Source organism: Equus przewalskii, chromosome 1, assembly GCF_037783145.1.
Source record: "Equus przewalskii isolate Varuska chromosome 1, EquPr2, whole genome shotgun sequence".
Classification (NCBI taxonomy): Eukaryota; Metazoa; Chordata; class Mammalia; order Perissodactyla; family Equidae; genus Equus; species Equus przewalskii.
This window is the reverse complement of record NC_091831.1, coordinates 26,866,964-26,887,260: the sequence shown is the minus strand read 5'-3', so window position 1 is coordinate 26,887,260 and position 20,297 is coordinate 26,866,964. Positions and strand designations below refer to the sequence as shown.

The 20,297-nt window shown below is 51.1% G+C and overlaps 1 protein-coding gene and 1 long non-coding RNA gene across 2 annotated transcripts; one reads left to right on the top strand and one right to left on the bottom strand.

The window, feature by feature from the left end:
- Positions 1-3,777: 3,777 nt before the first annotated feature.
- Positions 3,778-10,476, bottom strand: CALHM3 (calcium homeostasis modulator 3). Its single transcript, XM_008542566.2, has 3 exons — positions 10,052-10,476; positions 7,605-7,860; positions 3,778-4,695 (listed from the first exon to the last, which is right to left on the bottom strand). The coding sequence occupies exons 1-3, from the start codon at positions 10,336-10,338 to the stop codon at positions 4,204-4,206; spliced, it is 1,035 nt and encodes a 344-aa protein (XP_008540788.1). The 5' UTR covers positions 10,339-10,476; the 3' UTR covers positions 3,778-4,203.
- Positions 10,477-10,563: 87 nt separating this feature from the next.
- LOC139073472 (uncharacterized) lies at positions 10,564-13,204 on the top strand. The gene is made up of 2 exons (XR_011522240.1): positions 10,564-11,051; positions 12,570-13,204. It is a non-coding gene; the product is annotated as an uncharacterized lncRNA (long non-coding RNA).
- The last annotated feature ends 7,093 nt before the right edge of the window (positions 13,205-20,297 follow it).

Below are 20,297 nucleotides of genomic sequence, written 5' to 3'. Positions count from 1 at the left end.
CCAGAGGATGCTGTAGATCACATGTAGGGCAGGACGCCTTGGGCTTCTCTCCTGGGACAGCCTTGATCCTCATCATCTGTGACGGCTCCTCTTCGTCCTCCAAAACTCTAAAAGTCTTGGTCCTTCCTCTTCCCACTCAAGCCTCTCTCTCTTGCTGGCCCTTTCCGTTCCTGCAGCCTCAGGCATGGCTGTCACGTGGATGAATCCCAAGTATCACCCCTCCTGACCTTGCCCGCAAGCACTTGCCTCCCATTCCAACTGTCTGCAGGATAAAGTCAAAGTGCTGAGCTAAACCTTCAAGGCTCCTGCCATCTTCCCCTTCTCCTGCAGAACCACAGCTGCCCAGGCTGTGTGAGACAGGGGACTTACACAGCCAAAGCCACATTTCCAGGACATTTCTGCCTTGCCCAGCTGGCCACTGTGTCACTCAGAAGAGAGGGCTTATGTGTAGGGCAGGGCCAGGAGGGTTATCACCCAGAGTTGCTGAGGCTTTGGGGAATGTGCTTGGCACCCCACAGCTGCTCTCTTCCAAGGGGAGGGTCTTTAGGAGCAGGTGGAAGCCTCGCCCTTGTGTCCCTCACTCCCAGATGGTGGCATGTGCTGCTCCAGGCATCTCCCTCTCAGCGCATATGGATGATTAATGGTGTGGATGGACGAAGGCAAAGAGGTTTAGGGGTGAAACCACATCATTTGGGGACTGAAGAGGATGGGGATGCATTTGAGGGCTGTCAAGGGCAAAGGATCCTGAGAATGTGTCACTGGATGCAGGGAACAGGGAGCATCTCTTGGTGGGATGCATTGGACTGGGCTTCTCAGCCCTCTGGCCAAGGTCCTTTCCTTTTGCCAGGCTGGACTTCGCACTCCTCCACTTGGCTGTTGGCTCACTAGCTCATGTCCTAGCTCCCCTCCAGACCAGAAGCTCCATTAAGATAGGACTATGTCTGTCCTGCTCTCTGGCACTCTAGGCATTCCATCAATGTTTGTTGAATGAATAAATGAAACACGCGTTGTGACTTTCCCAACTTTATGCTTTTGCTCTTGCTGTTTCTTCCCTTTAGGTGCTCTGTCCCCCGACCCCCATCTCTCCCTCCACTTGTCAAAACCCTCCCCATCCTTCGAGACCCATTCAAAGGAAGCTGACAAATAAAAATGGCAAGCAATAGCATATATTGGAGAATATGAGGAAGCCATTTGGTATAAACCTAATTCGGCCTGACCTTGTCTTTCCAAAAGGGCCTGACCGTGGCTGTTGAGCATGCATTGTATATCTGCTTTAGATATTCCCTATGGCAAGAGCAAAGGCCCTTGAGATAAAGGTGCAACTTCCCTCCCCCTCCCAACGTTGGCATTCCCTTAAGGATTAAGCATCTTTCCTGAGGCTAGGAACTGATTGCTGCGCTCACCTGTGACCATCCAGCTTGAGACAATAGGCTCGCCTCCTGCTACGCCCACCGAGATAGCAGACCCCCTACCTGCTGTGTCCATCATGCGCTGTGCTGACAGGGCAATCTTGTGACTACTGTGGGAGGGACATTTCAATCATATGTGAAACGTCCTGTATGAGGGTATATAACCACTCTGTATACCTCACTTCCTGGGTGCCCTTTCTTCCTTTGGGAAGAAAGGCACCGGGCCATGGTCCTCAGATTTCAGCTCAGAATAAACTCATCCAAATTTTCATTTATAGGTTATGGATTATTTTCGTCGACAATAATCCTCAGCCTGGCTCAAGTAAAACTGACCTTCTCTCTCTTATCTATAAAACGGTTATTGGTTATTTTGTGCACAGTACTTTCTATGCAGTAGTTACTCTGTAAGTGCTCAGAAGAAGGCAAGAGTGCTGATTGAAGCCAGTGGCTTTTTACGGGTCCCTAAGCCCAACGTAGGGGTCCCTGTGTTACCGAACCAAGTTCATTTTTGCCCATTGCCCGGAAAGCCAAACACCAAGACTTCAAGATTGCAGCAGAGACAGGGTTAATCACAAGGCAGCCAAGTGAGGAAAGGGGAGAACGAATCTCAAATTCACTTTCCCGAAAATAGGGACTCAGGGACATTTGTGGGGTAGGGGGCAAGGTGGTCTGAAATGTGGAGATAGATGATTGCAGGTGAGGAGAGGTAAGGTAATTGATGATGTGCGCAAGAGTAGTTGGACTCCTTGCCTCTTCATAGGATGCATGTTCACAAAATGGCAGCATTAGCATGACATGAGGGTGGAGTTTTAGCCTCTTGATGTCAAAGGGTCGCTTATCAGACATCTGTGTGGGCCCAGTTGATGGGCTGGTGCTCTCAACTGGCCTGAAGTGAACAAGGGGTCCTAATTCCTGAAGCACAGCTCACACACCCATTACCATGGTGACCCAGGCTCCAGGGAGACGTTATCTATAGGAACCTAGTGGGAGTCAGTATATTGCCTGAACATCACAGTTAACGATGGGTGGGTAAACAGCTAAAAGCTATAATCAATAATTGCAAAAAGGAAAAAGACCCTTTAGTTTCTAGCTACTTAATCATCAATGGCTAACTGTTGGCAGGTTTCACCTGAGCCTCCTTTCCCCAGGCTGGGAGCTCACCAGTACTGACTGGGCCACCCCCAGGTCTCCTTCCTCCCTCCCCACCCAATCCCTGCTAACACTTTGCCTAAATCTGGCCCCACCCCAGTGCCATTTCAGACATTTGCATGGCCTGACCACAGCAGGTGGAGGGGGGAGGCTGAGCGGCAGGGATTGTCTGCTCTTACAAGGTCCCTTGGTAAGAACCCAGGTGAGCAGAGACTACCTGATATGGAGGGGGCTGGCTCCAGGGTGCATCCAGGGGCCCCTGCACTGTTCCCTGTCCCACCCCAGGCCCTGAGGATCAGGAAAACATGGGATGAACCCAGGCCTGCATGTCTGTGGTCAGCATCTGTGCTGATGGAGGCTATAGCAGGATGTGTGTGTGTGTGTGTGTGTGTGTTTGTGTGTGTATGGTGAGTCATCAGGGAGGGGCAGAGGAACCCACAGACCTGATCTTCCCCAACGCTTCCTGTTTGGGCTGCCAGAGATTGAGTGGGCATTTTTCCAACAAAATTTAACCCTAGTTTTTCAAGGGTTTTCATCCCTGAGCCAGACCGCACACCCACACGTGGCCCAGAGGTTCTTCAACATTGGAACTTACAAAATCACCTGGGGTGCTTGTTCAGCATGGAGATTTCTAGGTCCGTCCCTACCACGATTTGCTGATCTGGCCCATACACCATACAGCAGGGAAATCCCCACTGGGGTGCCACTTCTTGCCGAGGGCAGGGGGTAGATACCCCTGGGAATGCGTGGGGAAGGAGGCAGCCTTAGCAAGAGATGCTGAACTCCGGGGTCAGGCTGCAGGTGGTGGGGATGGTGGTGAGCGGAAAGGTGAGGGAGGCAACGCCTGCTAGCTGGAGGTGAGCAGAAGGCTGGGTCGAGAAAGGAGCTGCATCTGGAAGGAGGCCACCCAGGCAGGGCTGCTCAACAAGAAACAGAATTGGTGACACTTAGGAAGATGGGAGTTGGAAGAGTCAGCCTCCTTGACATTCAAATACAGGAAAATAGAAAACTATTCATCTGCAGTAGCCAGCAAGAGGCACTAATTAGGACTTTTGAGAGGAATGCAACAAGCAGAGCTTGCCAGGGCTTACTCAGAGAACTTAGGTGGAAGCTGCCGGAAACCCAACCAGAACATTAAACACAAATACACAAACTAGAGGGCAAACTGACAGACTCGAGAACACCACCTGGCACATAGTAAGCACCAGATAAGCATGTGTTGCTGTTGTTATTATATTATTTATTTTAGAATATTTAGAATTATTTTTATTTTAGAATCTGGACATCTAGGACCCAGAACCCACGGCAGATCTACTTAGACTCTTGCTACTCAAAGTTTGGTCCGCTGACCAGAAACATTAGCATCACCTGGTAGCTCGTCAGAACTGCAGTCTCAGACCCAGCCCTGGATGAACTGAATTAGAATCTGAGTTTAACAAGAGCCCAAGTGAACGTGAGCACATCAGTTTGTGGAGCACTGCTTTAGAGCGCACAGGAGGCCACCCCAGAAACGAGGCCAGGATTGGGCTATTTTTGGGAAGATGGCCAACAAGGGTTAGGCTGCCCTGCCTTGGGGGCCCCACAGTCTCGAAAGCCCCGACCCTTGTCAGCGTGGGCATTTCACATGGGGACGCTGCCGGGGTCCCTACACGTCGGTGTGTTGGGACAGCCTTGTACTCGGGGCCACCATGGGGGTGCGGTGGCTGAGGCCACCCCCCCAGAGCCCAGAGGATGCCATGAGGTCGAGGGGCGGTTTGCTGGAGTACCAGGTGCTCAGGAGGTGGTCCACCTGCTCCTGGCTGCAGACTGAGCGCAGGTGGGCCTTCTCCCTTCCACCATCCAGGCCCTCAGGGGGCTCTGGCACCTCGGGGGTCTCGGGGTCCCTGCTCGCAGCATCCCGGCGCAGCCCCCGTGCCCGCATCTCGCTCTGCATGCTGGCGAAGAAGTGCAGCACGCAGCGGTGTGCGAAGTCCCGCGCATGCTCACAGCACGTCTCGTCGAAGAGTTTCTGCTCCAGGTCGACGTAGTTGCTCCAGTATCTGCGCTGCAAGAAGACTGTCTGGTCGAAGCAGGGCCTTAGGCAGCGAGCCAGGAAGGCCACGATGATCAGCACCAGGGTGATGCTCCAGCCGATGGCCTGGAGAGTGGGGAGTGCGAGATAGGGTGTAGGTAGGCCTCGGGGCTGTAGGGTGTGGCAAGGGTGTTCCAGAGTCTCTCCCTTTACTTACCCCTCCCATCCTTCCTCAGATTTATTCATCTTCCCACCTAGTCATCCATCCTATCAACCATCTCCACCCATCCTTCCTTCCATTCATTCCATCATCCTCACATCCATTCATCTATCCAACTCTCTCTCCATCTATCCATTGTCATCCACCTTCTCATCTGACTATATGTCTATTGTCCTCCTATGCAGCCATCCTTTCAACCATCCTTCCATCTGCCCATCATCTATCCTCCTGTCCAGCCATCTATTCTCCCATCCATTCATCTTCTCATACTCTCATCCCTTCCTTCCAGTTATTTCTCCAACCATTCATCCACCCACCCATACATCCTTCCAACCTTCCCCCTGAAGGAAACCAGAATAGGTCACCCCAAAGCATGCCTCTTTGACATAAGAATTATCTTGAGCTGAAGACAATTAAGAAGCAGCAAAGATAGGAAAAGCTGTCTCTACCCTCCCCTTTTCTGCTAAAGGCAGGATATAAATTCTGCTTTTATTGGAGACAGACTCTTTTATCAGCCTAGAGAGGCGCCAGAGGAATCTGCAAACAAACCTTACTCCGTTTCCTCCCATGTATTTACCTTCCCACAGTTTTTACCCTTAGAAGTCTAAACCCGCTTTCCTTTGTCCTGTCATTTCTCTACAAAGGTATTATTCTTTGTTGAAGATGCTATATAAGCGAGAATCTAAGCCACTACTTTGAGTTACTTTTTTTTAAAGATTGCCACCTGAGCTAACAACCGTTGCCAATCTTCTTCTTTTTTTTTCTGCTTTTTCTCCCCAAATCCCCCCAGTACATAGTTGTATATTTTAGTTGTGGGTCCTTCTAGTTGTGGCATGTGGGACGCCACCTCAAGGTGGCCTGACGAATGGTGCCATGTCTGCACCCAGGATCTGAGCCAGCAAAACCCTGGGCTGTGATGTGCACTGCATACCTTAATAAACTGTTTCCTCTTGTAATTTTGGCTTTTTGTTAGAGTCTTAGCTGAAAACCTAAGATGGGTAGAGGTAAAGTTTTGCTTTCCCTACACTCCCATCCATCCATCCATCCATCCATCCATCCGTCCTCCATCATCCATCCTCCTTTCATCTTTCTATCCAGCACTCTATCCATCCTCACACATATTTGTCCATCCCATCTGTGCATCCATCCATCTTGTATTTGGGAGGAGGCATTGGGGACCCAGTCTTGCTCCCACAGAGCTCACCTGTTAGTGGAGGGAACAATTAAACAGGTGATGCTGGCTAAGTGCCATGTTGAGGGATGTACAGGGAGTCATGGGTATTCAGAGGGACACACAACCTGAACTTGAGGGCTCAGCAAACAGCGAGGTTTAGGCTGAGACCTGATGGATGAGTAACAGTTAGACAGGATACAAACGGAGAACAGTGTTCCAGGCCAAGAGTGACAAGAGACAGGACGTTGTTCTCTAAGGCTGGAGCCCACACTACGCTGATCCCCTCCTCCTGTCTGCCCATCCAAAGCTATAGTCTCTGCAAGGCCTTGTTTAAGACCAGAGCCATGGTGTGGACCTGGAGCAGAGAAGTCGCTCCTCTGAGCCACAAGCAGAAACATATTTGGACCCTTGTCATTTGTAGATGGGATGTCCTCAATTTATAAAGTTCCTTCATTTGGCCTGTCACAGGATCCCTCCCCTACCGATTTAAAATACTCACGCGAACCTTTTATACACAAGGAGCAGAAAAGCAAACAACTTGTTAAATTTAACGTGACTGATCGCTTACAGCTGAGTCAGGACTCAAACCCTGGTCTGATGGCCAATTCCACACTCCTCCCAGTGAACTAGTGAGAGCCTGGAGTGCTGGAGCCCGCAGGGACCATCAAGGTGGAGGAGACCACACCTCCCTTTATTTTGCAGGAGAAAACAGAGGCCCAGAGGGAGAGGGAGGTGGCCAAGGTCACAGTCTGACCCAGAATCAAGCGCGTCCTGCACACTGGCGCCCCCCTGCACTGTGCCGCCGGCCTGCGCTTGCCACGAGCCTGTCTCGGCACGGCAAAGGGCGGGGTTGTGTTTTCCTCTCTGTGGCCCCAGTGAGGCTCTGCATGTGTGGGTTCACGGAAACGCTCTCTGGGGGCCACAGCCCAAGCTGGGGCTCTGGGGGGGGAGTGGTGGAATCTGAGTCTGGGGCTGGGGTTTGCCCCCAGGAGAGGGGAGTTGGTGCCCTGTGGGGAGCCAGGCCTCTGGGGAGAACCTGCTTTGTACAGAGGTCATTAAGAGAGTTTGGAGTACTGACATGTGTGTTCAGATTCCCGCCCTGCCTCTTACAAGCTGTGTGACTTTGGCCTTGTGAACGAACCTTTCAGAGCCCCGGTTTCCTCATCTGCAAAGTGGGGTGATGATTGCCTCCAGCTGATAGGGTTGTTCTGTGAGTTAAAGGAAGTAATAGATGAGATGCTTGACACAGGGCCTGACACATAAGAGTTCAATAGGTGGGAATTAGTATTATTTCTGAGGGGTGGGAAGAATGTGTGCATGGGGTGGGGGGCAGGGCAGAGCAGTACACCTCCAGAACTTTCCTGCCATCCAGCCTTCTGGGGATGGGCCTAGCTGACTCCTGGAGGTGTGGGCACCTCGTCTCTGCCCATGGAGTCAGCACTGATGACAAAGTGCCCACTTCCTAAGGCCCAACACTGTCCCGTATGTGGGTCATACTCCTGATCTCCCCGGGGCCCACCTGCTCCTTGACTGTGTCTCCAGCAGTGGAGTGGGACCTCAGGAAACCTGAAGCGCCTAGGCCCATGCCCCTCGGGACCATTGTAGGATGTTTTCCAGGGCTGGCAGAGGATGCCGAATTACCTGTGACAGGCACCGCAGGTAGCGAGACACTGCCTTTCGAGCAGGGCTGTCCCTGACCAGCTCATCCTCCTTGCAGGGTACCTTGGCCAGGAAGAGCTGCACCTGGCTGGGGGTCATGTTGGCAAAGTCCAGAAACTTCTCGGGGTCCACGTTGCTGCTGAAGGCACACACGAAGCACTTCCCGTCAAGGAGGGCCAGCAGGATCCAGACGAGGGGGGCAGCCAGCGCTCTCTGCAGCACAGAGGAGCACATGTACCTGGGAGCAGAGGAGGGGAGGGGTCACCACGGGCAGCCCGAATTCAGCTGCAGCAGGGGAGACGCAAGGATGGACTTCCCAGGAGAGCTGCAAAATATCCCAGGTGCCATTACATCAAAGGAAGGGCGAGGGGTGAGAGGGGCGCAGGGCAGGAATCCCAGGACGGGAACTCTGGGGAGCTGGTGTTCTTCCCACTCTAGGCCTCGTAGCTGACTCTGTGGGTCCACTGGTGGATAGTTTCTATTCACGTGGAGGGCTTGAGGGCCTCCGATCCCAACCACCTGCGTGGCCCTCTCTGAGGGTTTGGGAAAAGTCTCTGCTCCCAGAGGGGTGGGCTAGAATTGCTGGAGAGTTACCAGCCCCCAAACCAACCTTCTACCCGGGAGGGACGGGGCCTGGAGGATGAACACCCCAGCTTCCTAGCCCCTCAGTGGGACAATTCTGAGGTGTGTTCTACTCACCTCTCAGGGGGTCCCCAGAAAGACTGAGCCCCAGATGCCTGTTCATGGTCACATTCTTCCCAGAGCCTGCTTCTGGGGGAGGCCAGGCTTAGACAGCCCGGCATAATAACGCTCCCAGCAGCAGCACCTCAAACACCTCCCCCCAGCATCCGGGGAGCCCACCCTCTCATTGTCCCCAGATGCCTCTCCTGACCTACTTGGCCCCTCTCGTGGCCTAGATTGAGTATCGGTCACAGGACAGGAGCCCAGTGGAGCTGCGCCTGCTGGATCCCAGAGGAAAAGGCAAAGGGCACACCCAGTGCATGTGACCCCCTGTGTGGCTGTGTGACAGGGAGAATGGACCCCAGTGGAACGTCAAACAGAGGCTGCTTGTGCACAGGATGCACAAGTTGTTTCTAACTTGCATTGTATATGAAACATAAAATGGTGTGTGCTGGGTGTGTGTGTGTGTGTGTCTATGCGGTGTAGTACAGTGTACTTACCCAGTGTAAATTATAAATATATTGTAGACAGGGGTGGCTCCAGCATTTTCTGTGGGGGCGATGTGGTTAGAAGGTGGAACTGAGGACTCGTTGTGAAGTTACATTACGTATGTTTGAGAACACCACAACCGTCCATGTCGAAGAATAGGGGAGAGTGGGAGATCATGAGGGGCTGAAACCCACCAAGCCCCTCCTGCCACTGCCCACACATCTAGAGCACTCAGATACTCTGTCCAAAACACTAAGGGCAGCAGTTCCTGCCTGAGCTGGGAGTCTGCCTGTGTTTGAATCTGAGCCGCTTCTTAGCTGTGGGAGCTCAGCCAAGTCACCTAACCTCTCTGTGCTTCAGGTCCCTCATCCTTAAAAATGGGTCCATTAGAGGGGCCAGCCCTGTGGTCTACTGGTTAAAGTTCCACGTGCTCTGCTTCTGCAGCCCAGGTTCGTGGGTTCGGATCCTGGATGCGGACATACTCCACTCATCAGTCACGCTGTGGCGGCATCCCGCAAGCAAAGTGGAGGAAGATGGGCACAGATGTTAGCTGAGGGCGAATCTTCCTCAAGCAAAAAAAAAAACCAAACCAAAACAAAGGGTCCATCCCAGGGGCAGACCCAGGGCTGAGGTGAGAATGCAGAGGCTGTGCACACACGGCACTTGGCGCAGAGCTTGGCACCGAGCCGGTGCTCACTGTCAGCCAGGGAGCATTACAAATTGCTAAACTCCCTCCTCTGATCTTGATCTAGGGCACCAATCAGGTGCAAGGCTCTGAGGACACAGCAGTACGACAGATGAGGTCCTTGCCCTCAGGAAGCTCACAGAAGGGACTCGCCTTTGAGCCAATCATGCCTCTCACTACCTGCACAACCTCCAAGGTGTGTCATGGGATGGCCTTCGTGTGTGTGGTGAGTCGTAATCCATGGCCAGTATGACACATGTGACCTGGCTAATTCTTGGGAATCCTGTATCATGCATGTGTCTCCAGCACTGGTCACAGAAAGGTGACAAGTGACAGGAACAGAAATATCTGTTTCCAGAGTGGAAACCGGCAAACCCGTCTCTGAACTGATGGTGCCCCAGTTGAGGAAAGGAAGGGGCACATCCAATAGTGCCTGTCAGGGTGGAGGGGGAGCCCCAACCATACCCATGGGGGTCACTGGGGTTTGGGGGTCACCTGGCAGTGCCTGCGGGGGTAAGTGGGTGGGGGAGCCCCTGACAATGCCCATGGGCAGCTGGGTGGTGTGGGACCGCACCTGATGACTCCCGGGTCCTTCCTCCGCTGTCCCGAGGGCCGGCGCCACTCCTCCACCATCACCACGGACTGCCGGTTGGCAAGGAGGCCACAGAGGAAGAGGGCGAGCGGGGGTGTGAGCAGCAGGCCCAGGCCGTAGAGGGCGTTGTAGCGGGCCAGGCAGGGGCAGTTGAAGTCGAAGGAGGAGTACAGCTTGACAGTGACCGCAGCCAGCAGCAGGCAGACGCCGTTCATCACCGACTCGGAGCTGGACTGGAAGTGCTGGAAGAGCATGCGGAATTTATCCATGCCTGGCCTGGGTGGGGGGTAGCCGTCGTGGGGTAGGGGGGCAGAGAGGCTTCCGCCGCCTTCCTGGCCAACGCCAGCCCACGCCGGGTGTAAGCTGGGAGCCTGCAGGAGGTTCTCTCTTCTCTTCCAAGGGCCTGAGGGGACGAGGAGGAGGTGGTGTCCAGTCCCCAGCCCAGCCTCCTGGGGTCCAGCCAAGGATGTAAGGCGGAGGCAGGCTGTCTCCACCAAGGCTGCCCTGCCCAGCCCGAGTGTCCCCCAGTGCCACGCCCCGCCTTTCTGGGGGAATGAGTCACTGCTCCATGAGCAGCCAGCCCAAAGCACCTCTAGGCAAATGCGCCCCACCCTGTCGTTCCATCCCTCCCAGCCCGTTCCTTCCTCTCTTCAGGGTTTGGATACTGAGATCTGACAGCTGGTGGGGCTTCCCGTGAGGGACAGGCAAATTCTGGGTGTGGTAAGGCCAAGATACTGATGGAATCAATTATATTTTCTGGTCTTTGCGAAACACATGACTGGACTGAGCTGAGCCCCGGGAGAGTTCACGTTGGCGTTCATGCTGGAAGGAGCTAGGGGGCACCTACCCTTCCTTCCCCGAGGCTTCCTACAGAGAAGATCCTTGAGAAGAGTTTAAACCACGTTTCAGCGTTTGCCAGTGATAGGAGTGGTGGAAGGGAAGGCCTTCCAGCAGAGGGCACTGCACGGGCAAAGGCACAGAGGTGAGAAGAGGCCTGATGTGGGCCAGCAGTCCGGGCTTGCAGACAGTGGGTATCGGGAGAGAGGACTGGAGGGGTCAGTAGGTGCCTGCAACCCTCTCCTCCATTTTATTCCACTGCCCTCCAGGCCTGGCCCCTGGCCAGCCCAGGTCTCCACTACGTCACTCCTCAGCTCAAGGGTGAGGGGGGCTCCCTCAGCTTCCTTAGCTCGGCGTTCAAGGCCCTCTTAACCGAACCCAGACATGTCTTCCCACCTCCACACCTTTGCTGACACCATCCTTCCCACTGAAAACCAGGGCCCCTTCCTCCCACCTGCTCTTCAAGAGGCAGTTCAGATGTAGCCTGGTCACCAAGCCAGACTGTCCTGGTGACCTCAGCTCCATGGGAGCCTCTTCCTCCCATTCAGCCCTTGGAAAGGCCGCCTTGGCCTGTTATTAACCTTTCTCAGGTGTGGGGGATGGATGTCCCAACTAGTGCAGGGACCTGGACCTGCCCCTTTTTGTTCCCTGCAGCATCCAGTGTGACACTAAGCACACAGCAAGTGACAGCAAGCACTTGTTCTCTGTGACGCTGATGCTCAGACCCCCTTTATTTCCTCTCTGGCCCTGTCAGCTCTGCCCACCTCTTTTTTTTTTTTTTTTAAAGATTTTATTTTTTTCCTTTTTCTCCCCAAACCCCCCGGTACATAGTTGTGTATTCTTCGTTGTGGGTTCTTCTAGTTGTGGCATGTGGGACGCTGCCTCAGCGTGGTCTGATGAGCAGTGCCATGTCGGCGCCCAGGATTCGAACTAACGAAACACTGGGCCGCCTGCAGCGGAGCGCGCGAACTTAACCACTCGGCCACAGGGCCAGCCCCAGCTCTGCCCACCTCTTGACCGGCAGCTGCCTGCCTGTCTGCTCCTAGGAAGCAAATGAGTGCACCGTAGGCCCTGCCCTTAACTTCTCTCTGTCTCTGTCTCCCTCCCTTTGTCTCTCGCTCATTCTGTCCCTTTCTGTCTCTCAAACTCTACCTTTCTGTGTGTGTGTGACTCTCTGTGTCCCTCAGTGTGTGTGTCTGAGTTCCGTGTGTCTCTCTGTCTGTCCCTCTCTCTGTGTTGCTGCCCCTTCCTGTCTTTTTATCTTTCCATCCTCCTCACCCGCTGCCCACCCCATAGCACCCCAGTCTTACTGGCCCCCAGCCTGACATTGGCAGCCTGGCTTGGGGAAGAATTGTGGAGGCATCCACAGGAGCCCATGGGTCTGTTCCTGGGGTCACAGGTCAGTGGGCCTTGGGCCTGGAGCATGTGCTGGGGGTGGGCGAGGTATCCAGACCCCAATTACTTAGGCTCTTCCTCAGTCTTCATCTCTCTGGCTCCCACCCTCTCAGCCCAGGGCCACCCCTGAGAAAAGGAGAACCTCAGGGACTGGGATGGACTTGACCCCACTGACCCTGCTCCATCCAGCCTGGACCAGCGGGTGTCCTGAACTCCAAGTGATGTCCTTAGTTAAATTCATGCCTCAACACTCTTGTCCTTCCCTCAGACCCTGGGCCCTCACAGTCGTGAATGCAGCTTCCCGCCGACTCTCCAGAGCACGTGTGGTCAGCGTCCTTCTGGATCTCCCGACCCTCGGAGGCCTAGCTCCAGCCGTCTGTCTCCACGGAGCTCGCCCGGGCTACTGCAGCTGCACCGACCACCGACCACCTTATTTCCATATTCTCAAATAACTTTTAGAAAATGGAAATATCTCCATTTTTTCTGCTTAAACACACCATTATAAAGAATTTAAGAATAGGAAACATGAGAGCGTCCCCATCACCGCAATCCCCAGAGAGTCTGCCAGTCACTGCACCGGTGTGTGTCCTTCCAGACTTCTTCCAGGACCCAGATGGTCACATGCCAGCTGTGCCTGGTGCTCCTTGGGAGAACTGTTAACCGCCTTTAACTAACCACTGGGTGCCGCTGCTCACCCAGGAGAGCTGGGGTTGCCCGCAGGAGAGGCAGCTCAGGCTGCCAGCTGACCTTCCATTTGAGGCGTGTCTGTTCCTTCTCTTAACATTCGTGACCCAGGTCTCTCACTGTGTCTTGGTTTCAGCTTCTCTGAAGGATGACAGCCTGGCTGTTTGAGGGACCCCTGGGACCTGAAAAATAAATTTTGTGTAGCTTACTTAGCCTGTATTTTGAGTCAGACCGTCCTGAATATGTCCTGCAGGTTTTATAACTGACTGTGCATCTGTACCTCTGAAGAAGGAGCGACAGGCAGAAACCTGGGCCTTACTTATTATTTGCATTTTACCTAATTAGTGTGTTAGTCCGGGTCCTATGAGACAGGATTACCTGTGTGAGGGAAAATGGGGAGGGAGCTGGAGGAGGCGGGAGAGCCATCAGAGGTGTGTGTGTGTGGGCATATGGCTCCGAGGGAAGGAGAGGTCGTGGCATTGGGCATTGAAACCCTTCAAGCCCCTTCCTTCTCCCGGGCTCCCAGTGTAGCAGAGAAGCCCACTGCGACATTCTTTAGTGGGGTGTGGGTCTCAGAGAGGCTGGGGGTCTGTCGGAGGTCACACAGCCTGGTGAGGACAGAGCCAGGAAGGAAGCTGGGATCCTTCTTCTGGGCCTTCCAGCCTTAGTCACCTGCCAGGCTGCTGACCAGAGAGGGACCTATCCTGGCCCAAGGTTATGGTTTTGGACCCTGAGCCACAGAGCTGGGCCCTGAGCAGGGAGGGGAGAGAGCTGGGCTGGGAGGCTCTGAGCAACTCCCTCTCGCATTCCAGTCTCCTCTAACGTGGGGAGTCTCCAGTAAGGAGGAAACAGCACTTCTGGGAGGGCACTGCAGGAAACTGGCATCAGGTCTCTTCCAGGCCATCCTGTCCACAGCTCCACCCTCTGAGAGCTGAGACAGAGCTCCCAGGTCAGCCCGGGGCCTGGGGGCCCACAGGGGAACGGTGTGCTGTGTGACTGCACTGGCCCTTGCTGGGTATTCACTGGAAAATGCTCAAGCAAAGAGAAAGGCATGAGGAAGGCCCTCACAACTTAAAGGAATATGGTCTCTCAGGGTGAGGGGGTTGCTTTGCATTAAAAAAAATTGTGCATTTTCTAAACTGTCTACTTTTATAATAATTTTTAAAATTTCCCAATAAAAATTGTAAACTATTTTTACTGGAGAAACGCAAAGGGATTAAGGAACAGGTAAAAGGAGGGGGGATCACAATTGGTTGCCTGGAGCCCCGGCCTGCTGAACCAGGAGAGGCAGAAACAGAAGAAAGAAGAGAAGGAGAAAGGCTTGCTTTACTCACGTGTGAGGAAAGATGTTAAATTGTACATCTGCTACGTGATGATGCCGCACACCAGACTTTCTCACTTCCCTACGCCACCCCAGGGGTCTGCAGCTCTGTTCTTGCGGGTCTTTTAATTCTGGGAAAATTTTTAAAATTCACATTTTCATTTCAATGATGACGTCTTTTTAGCAGTTTTAAACATGTGTCAACTTGCAATTGGAGGATCTTTATAGAACAAGACTTGGTTTCTTTGCTTTTTTTCTCAAATTGGGAACTTGCAGATAGATTCTTGGGGGTCTTCTGGATTTATTTCCTTTAAAAGGAATCTGGATATTATTTGTGAAACAGTAGCTTTCCCGTTCTTAGAGTGCCTGCGATTGAGAGGGCTCTTTAGGACTGGGTGCCCCCTGCTGGAGAAACTCAGTGTTTCTGATGTGTGAGTGGTGTGTGTATGTATGTGGTATGTATATGTGTAGAGTGTGTGTTTTAAAAAATACAGGTGTGGTTAAGGTTTTTCTTTCTCTTCTTTTTCCTTCAGAAAGAAGACTTTGGATGCGTGTCTCACTTCTCTCTCAGGACTGGGAGACTTTTTTTTTTTTTGAGGAAGATTAGCCCTGAGCTAACATCTTCCTCCAATCCTCCACTTTTTGCTGAGGAAGACTGGCCCTGAGCTAACATACGTGCCCATCTTCCTCTACTTTATATGTGGGACGCCTACCACAGCATGGCGTGCCAAGCGGTGCCATGTCCTTACCTGGGATCCGAACCAGCAAACCCCAGCCCCCAATGAGGAACGTGTGAACTTAACCGCTGGGCCACCAGGCCGGCCACATGGACTGGGAGACTATTGTGCCCTCATGGCCAGCAGAGCCGTGGTGCCCTCTCCATCCCTGAGACCCGACTCTCTTCCGCCTTGATAACAGAGGCCTTCCTGGTCTGTCTCCGGCAGACTTGGTTCAAGCAACGCTGCACGTATGTGGGCTCCACTCTGGTGACTATATCGAGCCAGGGGGCCCCCAAGGACTGGAAAAAGAATGAAAATGAAAAGGGGACTATCTGACAAACGGCACTGGAACAACTGGCTAAGCATTTGGGAAAATCTTAAACTGAATCTCTACTTCATTTTTACACCAAGACAAATTCCAAATGGCTCAAAGATTTACATAAAAATTGAAAACATAAAAATTTACAGGAAAATGTAGGTGAATTTATTCATAGTCAGAGATTAGGGAAGGCCTTTGTGAACAGAGCAGAGATTCAGTAGCTATGAAGGAGAAGATGGGTAAAGTAGGCCTCATAACCTTTGTGGACTAAAGACCAAGAAGTAAAGTGAAAATAACAAACTGAAAAAGATATTTGCCACACAAAGGCCTGTTTTCCCCAATTTGGTGATCATATAAATCAGTAAAAAAATGGACAATCCTATGGAAAAATGGGCAAAGGATGTGAACAGGCTGTTCACAGGAAAAGAAAGACAAGTGGCCAAAATCCTGCAAAGATTCTAATCCTCTTTCATAATTAAATAGAAATCTAAACAACTGGGTGTCTTTTTTTTTTTTTTTTGAGGAAGATCAGCCCTGAGCTAACATCCACTGCCAATCCTCTTCTTTTTGCTGAGGAAGACTGGCCCTGAGCTAACATCCGTGCCCATCTTCCTCTATGTTATATGTGGGATGCCTACCACAGCACGGCTTGCCAAGCGGTGCCATGTCCAAACCGGCGAACCCCGGCATCCAAACTGGCGAACCCTGGGCCGCCAAAGCGGAACGTGCACACTTAACTGCTTCACCCCTGGGCCGGCCCCTGGTTGCCTTTTTAAAATCACCAAATTGTTAGAAACTAACAAATTGCTAATATCCACTGTTGATGAGGGCTTAGGGAAACACTTTCATACACCAGTGGTTGGAATACAAATTTGTACTGTTTTTCGAGAACAATTTGGCAATATGTTTAAAGGAAAAATTTCAATACACATGCTCTTTGATCTAACAATTACATAGCTCTGAATTTGCCCGATGGGTAGATTTGCAGAAGCCAACACAAACAAATGAGGATGTTCATTATAGCTTTGTTTTCATGGCAATAAAACTGTAAACAACCTAAATTTTATCAACAGAGGACTGCTTAAATAAATTATGGCACAGCCATAAAATGGGATCTGTGCAGCCATTGAAAGAATGAAGAAAACTATGTGTTCATATGAAAAAACCTCTAATAGATTCTGATAAGTTAAAAGAAGCAATTTAGTATACTGTGCATGGTGTAATCCCTTCTAGGTAAAAATGTTATAAATATGTAAAAATGTTGGTATTGTGCATACACTTTTTGCTGGAAGGTTACATAGGAAACACAGATAGTTATTACCCTTGGGTTGTCAAGGAGGGGGGACTTTTATTTTCTCTCCAGTTTATACTTTTCTCTGTTGTTTGACTTTTCAAACAATGAGTACAGATGAATTTTATTTTTAAAAGATCAACAGGGCTGGCCTGGTGGTGCAGCAGTTAAGTTTGCACGTTCCGCTTCGGCGGCCCGGGTTTGCTGGTTGGGATCCCGGTTACAGACATGGCACCGCTTGGCACACCATGCTGTGGCAGGCGTCCCACATATAAAGTAGAGGAAGATGGGCACGTATGTTAGCTCAGGGCCAGTCTTCCTCAGCAAAAAGAGGAGGATTGGCAGTAGATGTTAGCTCAGGGCTAATCTTCCTCAAAAAAAAAAAAGATCAACAGAGGTTATCTGGGCAGTGGGTCTATATAGATTTTTAAAATATGTTTCCATAAGTAAATAGATAAACATTACTTTTAAGAAATAGGATTAAAATATATGACTGACACAAAATAAAATAACCAGGTTCAAACCTGAACATTCTTCCACACTTTAATTTTTGGTTTTTACCCCACAGTTACAGAATGCGGAAAAATTTCTTTGGTTCACGGTACGTTTCTAACTCCTTTTCTCAGAAGAAGAAACAGGTAAGCCTGGTTTTAAAATATTATCATCTTTCTCTCTCTCTTTTTTTTTGCATGACTAACAAGCTATAAACATGGATTTTCTGACGCAACTGAAATGAAGTTGTTTCCAGACCCTGCTGAGGGGGCTGGTTTTCTGGCGTGGAGATCCTGCCGGGGCTGGCATCAGACGCTAACTATGGGGTCAAATGCAGAGACTTGGGGGCAAAAACAGGTGGATTACTCTGGGAGAGGGGCACCCATCCAGCTGGATTTAATGGATTCCACTTCTACTCCACAAACACCAAAGTCAGAATGACCCCAGGGCTCCACTTTTCCCCGTGCCTGAGCACACAAACTCACGAGACTTCTGGGACTGCCTAGTGTGGTTGAGTAAACGTAGAGGTGTTTGCGGGGCTGGGAGTGGCGAGTCCCAGCTCTGAGGGTAATCAAGTGCTCAGAGGGTCAAGTTAGGAAGTGCCCTTGTTATTGGCCACAGACCCTCAAACTCTGGCCACGTAGCAACAGATGTTCACCGGGCATCTGCAGAATGCCAGGTGCTGTGCTGATGCGGGGCATACACAGATGCCCACATCAGGTCCCAGATGCAGCCAATGGGGCATCTCAGTGTGAACTGGGGTACTCCGAAGAGGCTTAAGTTTGGGGAGATTCTCCCTCAGTCCTGGGAGACAGTCTCCGTTGGTGGGAGTGACCTTTTCTTTGGTCTAGCCACTGTGACAGGGAGGGCTCCTCCGGAGAGGAAAACCTCAGTAGGAAAGATGAGGACGTGTCCTCAGTGCAGCAAATGTACCCAGGGGGTAATATCCTAGCCGCTAAAGAGTAGGGCTAATTCCTCACTGAAATATTTTCTCTACAATGAAGTAGCTAATGGAAGCTATAAGGATATATATATTTCCCCCCCCAAATGCTCTTTTTGTTTTGAAGGAGGAAAAGAGCAACCTGTAAACATTTTTAAGGTGTTTTGGTTGACTTGAGGGTCCCCCCCAAAAGGTTTGCCAGAGACAAAGGGAATTCTAAATGGAGTTCTAGTGCTGCCTAGTGGTGGCTGGAGACAGAAACTGGGGGGCGGCGGGTGGGAGAGAGATGGTGGGACACACAGGGTTGCTCACTCTGGTGAAAGCAGACTTTCCACAAGTTACCCTCACTGGGAAGAGAGGCCCACCGTGAGGCGCCTTTGGGTGAAGGTTGGAAGAAGCTAGAGCCTCTGGGACCTCTTTTGGGAAAGGTGGATAGAAGTGAGATGTCACACTGCCAGCAGTGATGGAGGAATGTCTGTTTCCTATTCTGAGTCTAGGAATGCAGGGTATTTGAAGCGATTGAAGGCTGTGGGCTTATTGGAGATGTGCCTCCTGACTCCTATTTGTCTTTCAACTTTTGCCATTGCAGGAGTTTTAAATTTTTATGTAGTCACATTTATCATACTTTTCCTTTACGATTCTCTGGTCTTTGTAACTTTCTCAGAAAGGCTTTCCTGCCAAGTAAAAGTCATTTAAAACATCTAGGAGAGAAGAAGGATGCTGGGGTATTACCACCACTTTGAGTATTTTTCTTTGATTTCAGGTTTGCTATTTTAAATCTGCTTCGTGTTCATTAGTGGCCATGTGCTCCCTGGCTAACTTCCAGATTGCTGAGACAAGGCCCCTGGGAGTCGTAAGGGTCTCTCAGGCAGGAGGGAGCTGGTTCAAGAACTCAGTGAGGACACCTTCCCCACAGCAGATGTCTTCCTCAGGCTGGGCACTTGAAGGAAGCTCATTCTGGGGCGAGTGTAATATCGTAGGCATTCAGACTCAGACCATCCTAACACTGCACCTCAGTGCTTCATTTATCAGCTCCTAGGCAAGCGTCTTAGTTCCCCAAACCTCGGGATTGTCATTTGTGAAATGGGAATGATGATGATGATGACGATGATAATAGTACCCACCTCACAGAGTTTTTACCAGGCTTAAATGAACTAATACAGATGAAGTGCTTAGACCACGGCCTGGTACATGTGGCTAAATGCTCTGCAAACATCACCTGCCACTATTATCTGAGCAAACAGCCCTGGGATGGGTCAGGGGTGCTGGACTCCTTTGAAGTCAGTACACAGGTTTCCCAGACAGGGATGCTCATGGTCCTCTTTCTGGTGTCGGGCATTTTCCTTTCTGCTTCTTGCAGGGGCCTCTACCTGTCCTTTTAGATGCAAACTTGGGGGGCCGGCCCCGTGGCCGAGTGATTAAGTTTGTGTGCTCCACTTCAGCGGGCCAGGGTTTCACCAGGGTTTCACCGGTTCGAATCCTGGGTGTGGACATGGCACCGCTCATCAAGCCATGCTGAGGTGACGTCCCACATGCCACAACTAGAAGGACCCACAACTAAAAATACACAACTATGTACTGGGGGGCTTTGGGGAGAAAAAGGAAAAAAATAAAATCTTCAGATGCAAACTTGGGGATGCCTGGCCTCAGGCCTGGATTTTATCCATGGGCGCTGTAGGCCCAGGACTTAGATCTACAGGCTTTCTAAGGGTTTGCTTAAGACTGGAAAAAAACGATATTGGCTCCAAACTATGAAAGGAACACTTCAAAATCAAAATTAATAAATGTTTACTTCATTGCCTACAAAACTTAATGCTGTGCCAACTTCATTAATCGTTAAATGAGTACTCATAAATATTTCATTATAGTTGAAGACAATCGTAGGTTTTTCTCACTTGGCAAGAAATTGAACACATGCCTGATTGCTTAAAAATAAAACCAATTGTACATTCAAGGAGTTCTTTGTAAGTCCAATGATTCCAAAAGCCAAATTGTAAAAATCTTTTCAAAATGTTTGAGGCAGGAGAATTATGTTTAATGTAGGATGTAGTATATTTTGGTATGTTTGACCTGATAGGCTTGGGCTCCAAAGATAGGGTTGGTGGGCTAGGAAGATCCTGGACCCAGGGGCTGCCTCCCAGGGGGAAAGTCTGTCTGTGGAGCAGAGGGAGGGGCAGGGGTTCCCCTCCCTGCCCAGCCACCCCCTGCCCTACCTTCCAACGTGTCTAGC

Coding starts and splice junctions, on each gene's coding strand:
- CALHM3 (XM_008542566.2), bottom strand. CDS start 10,338: ATGGATAAATTCCGCATGCTCTTCCAGCACTTCCAGTCCAGCTCCGAG. Junction 7,861..10,051: donor AAGGACCCGGGAGTCATCAG/GTGCGGTCCCAC, acceptor CTCTGCTCCCAG/GTACATGTGCTCCTCTGTGC. Junction 4,696..7,604: donor ACCTGCGGTGCCTGTCACAG/GTAATTCGGCAT, acceptor CCCACTCTCCAG/GCCATCGGCTGGAGCATCAC.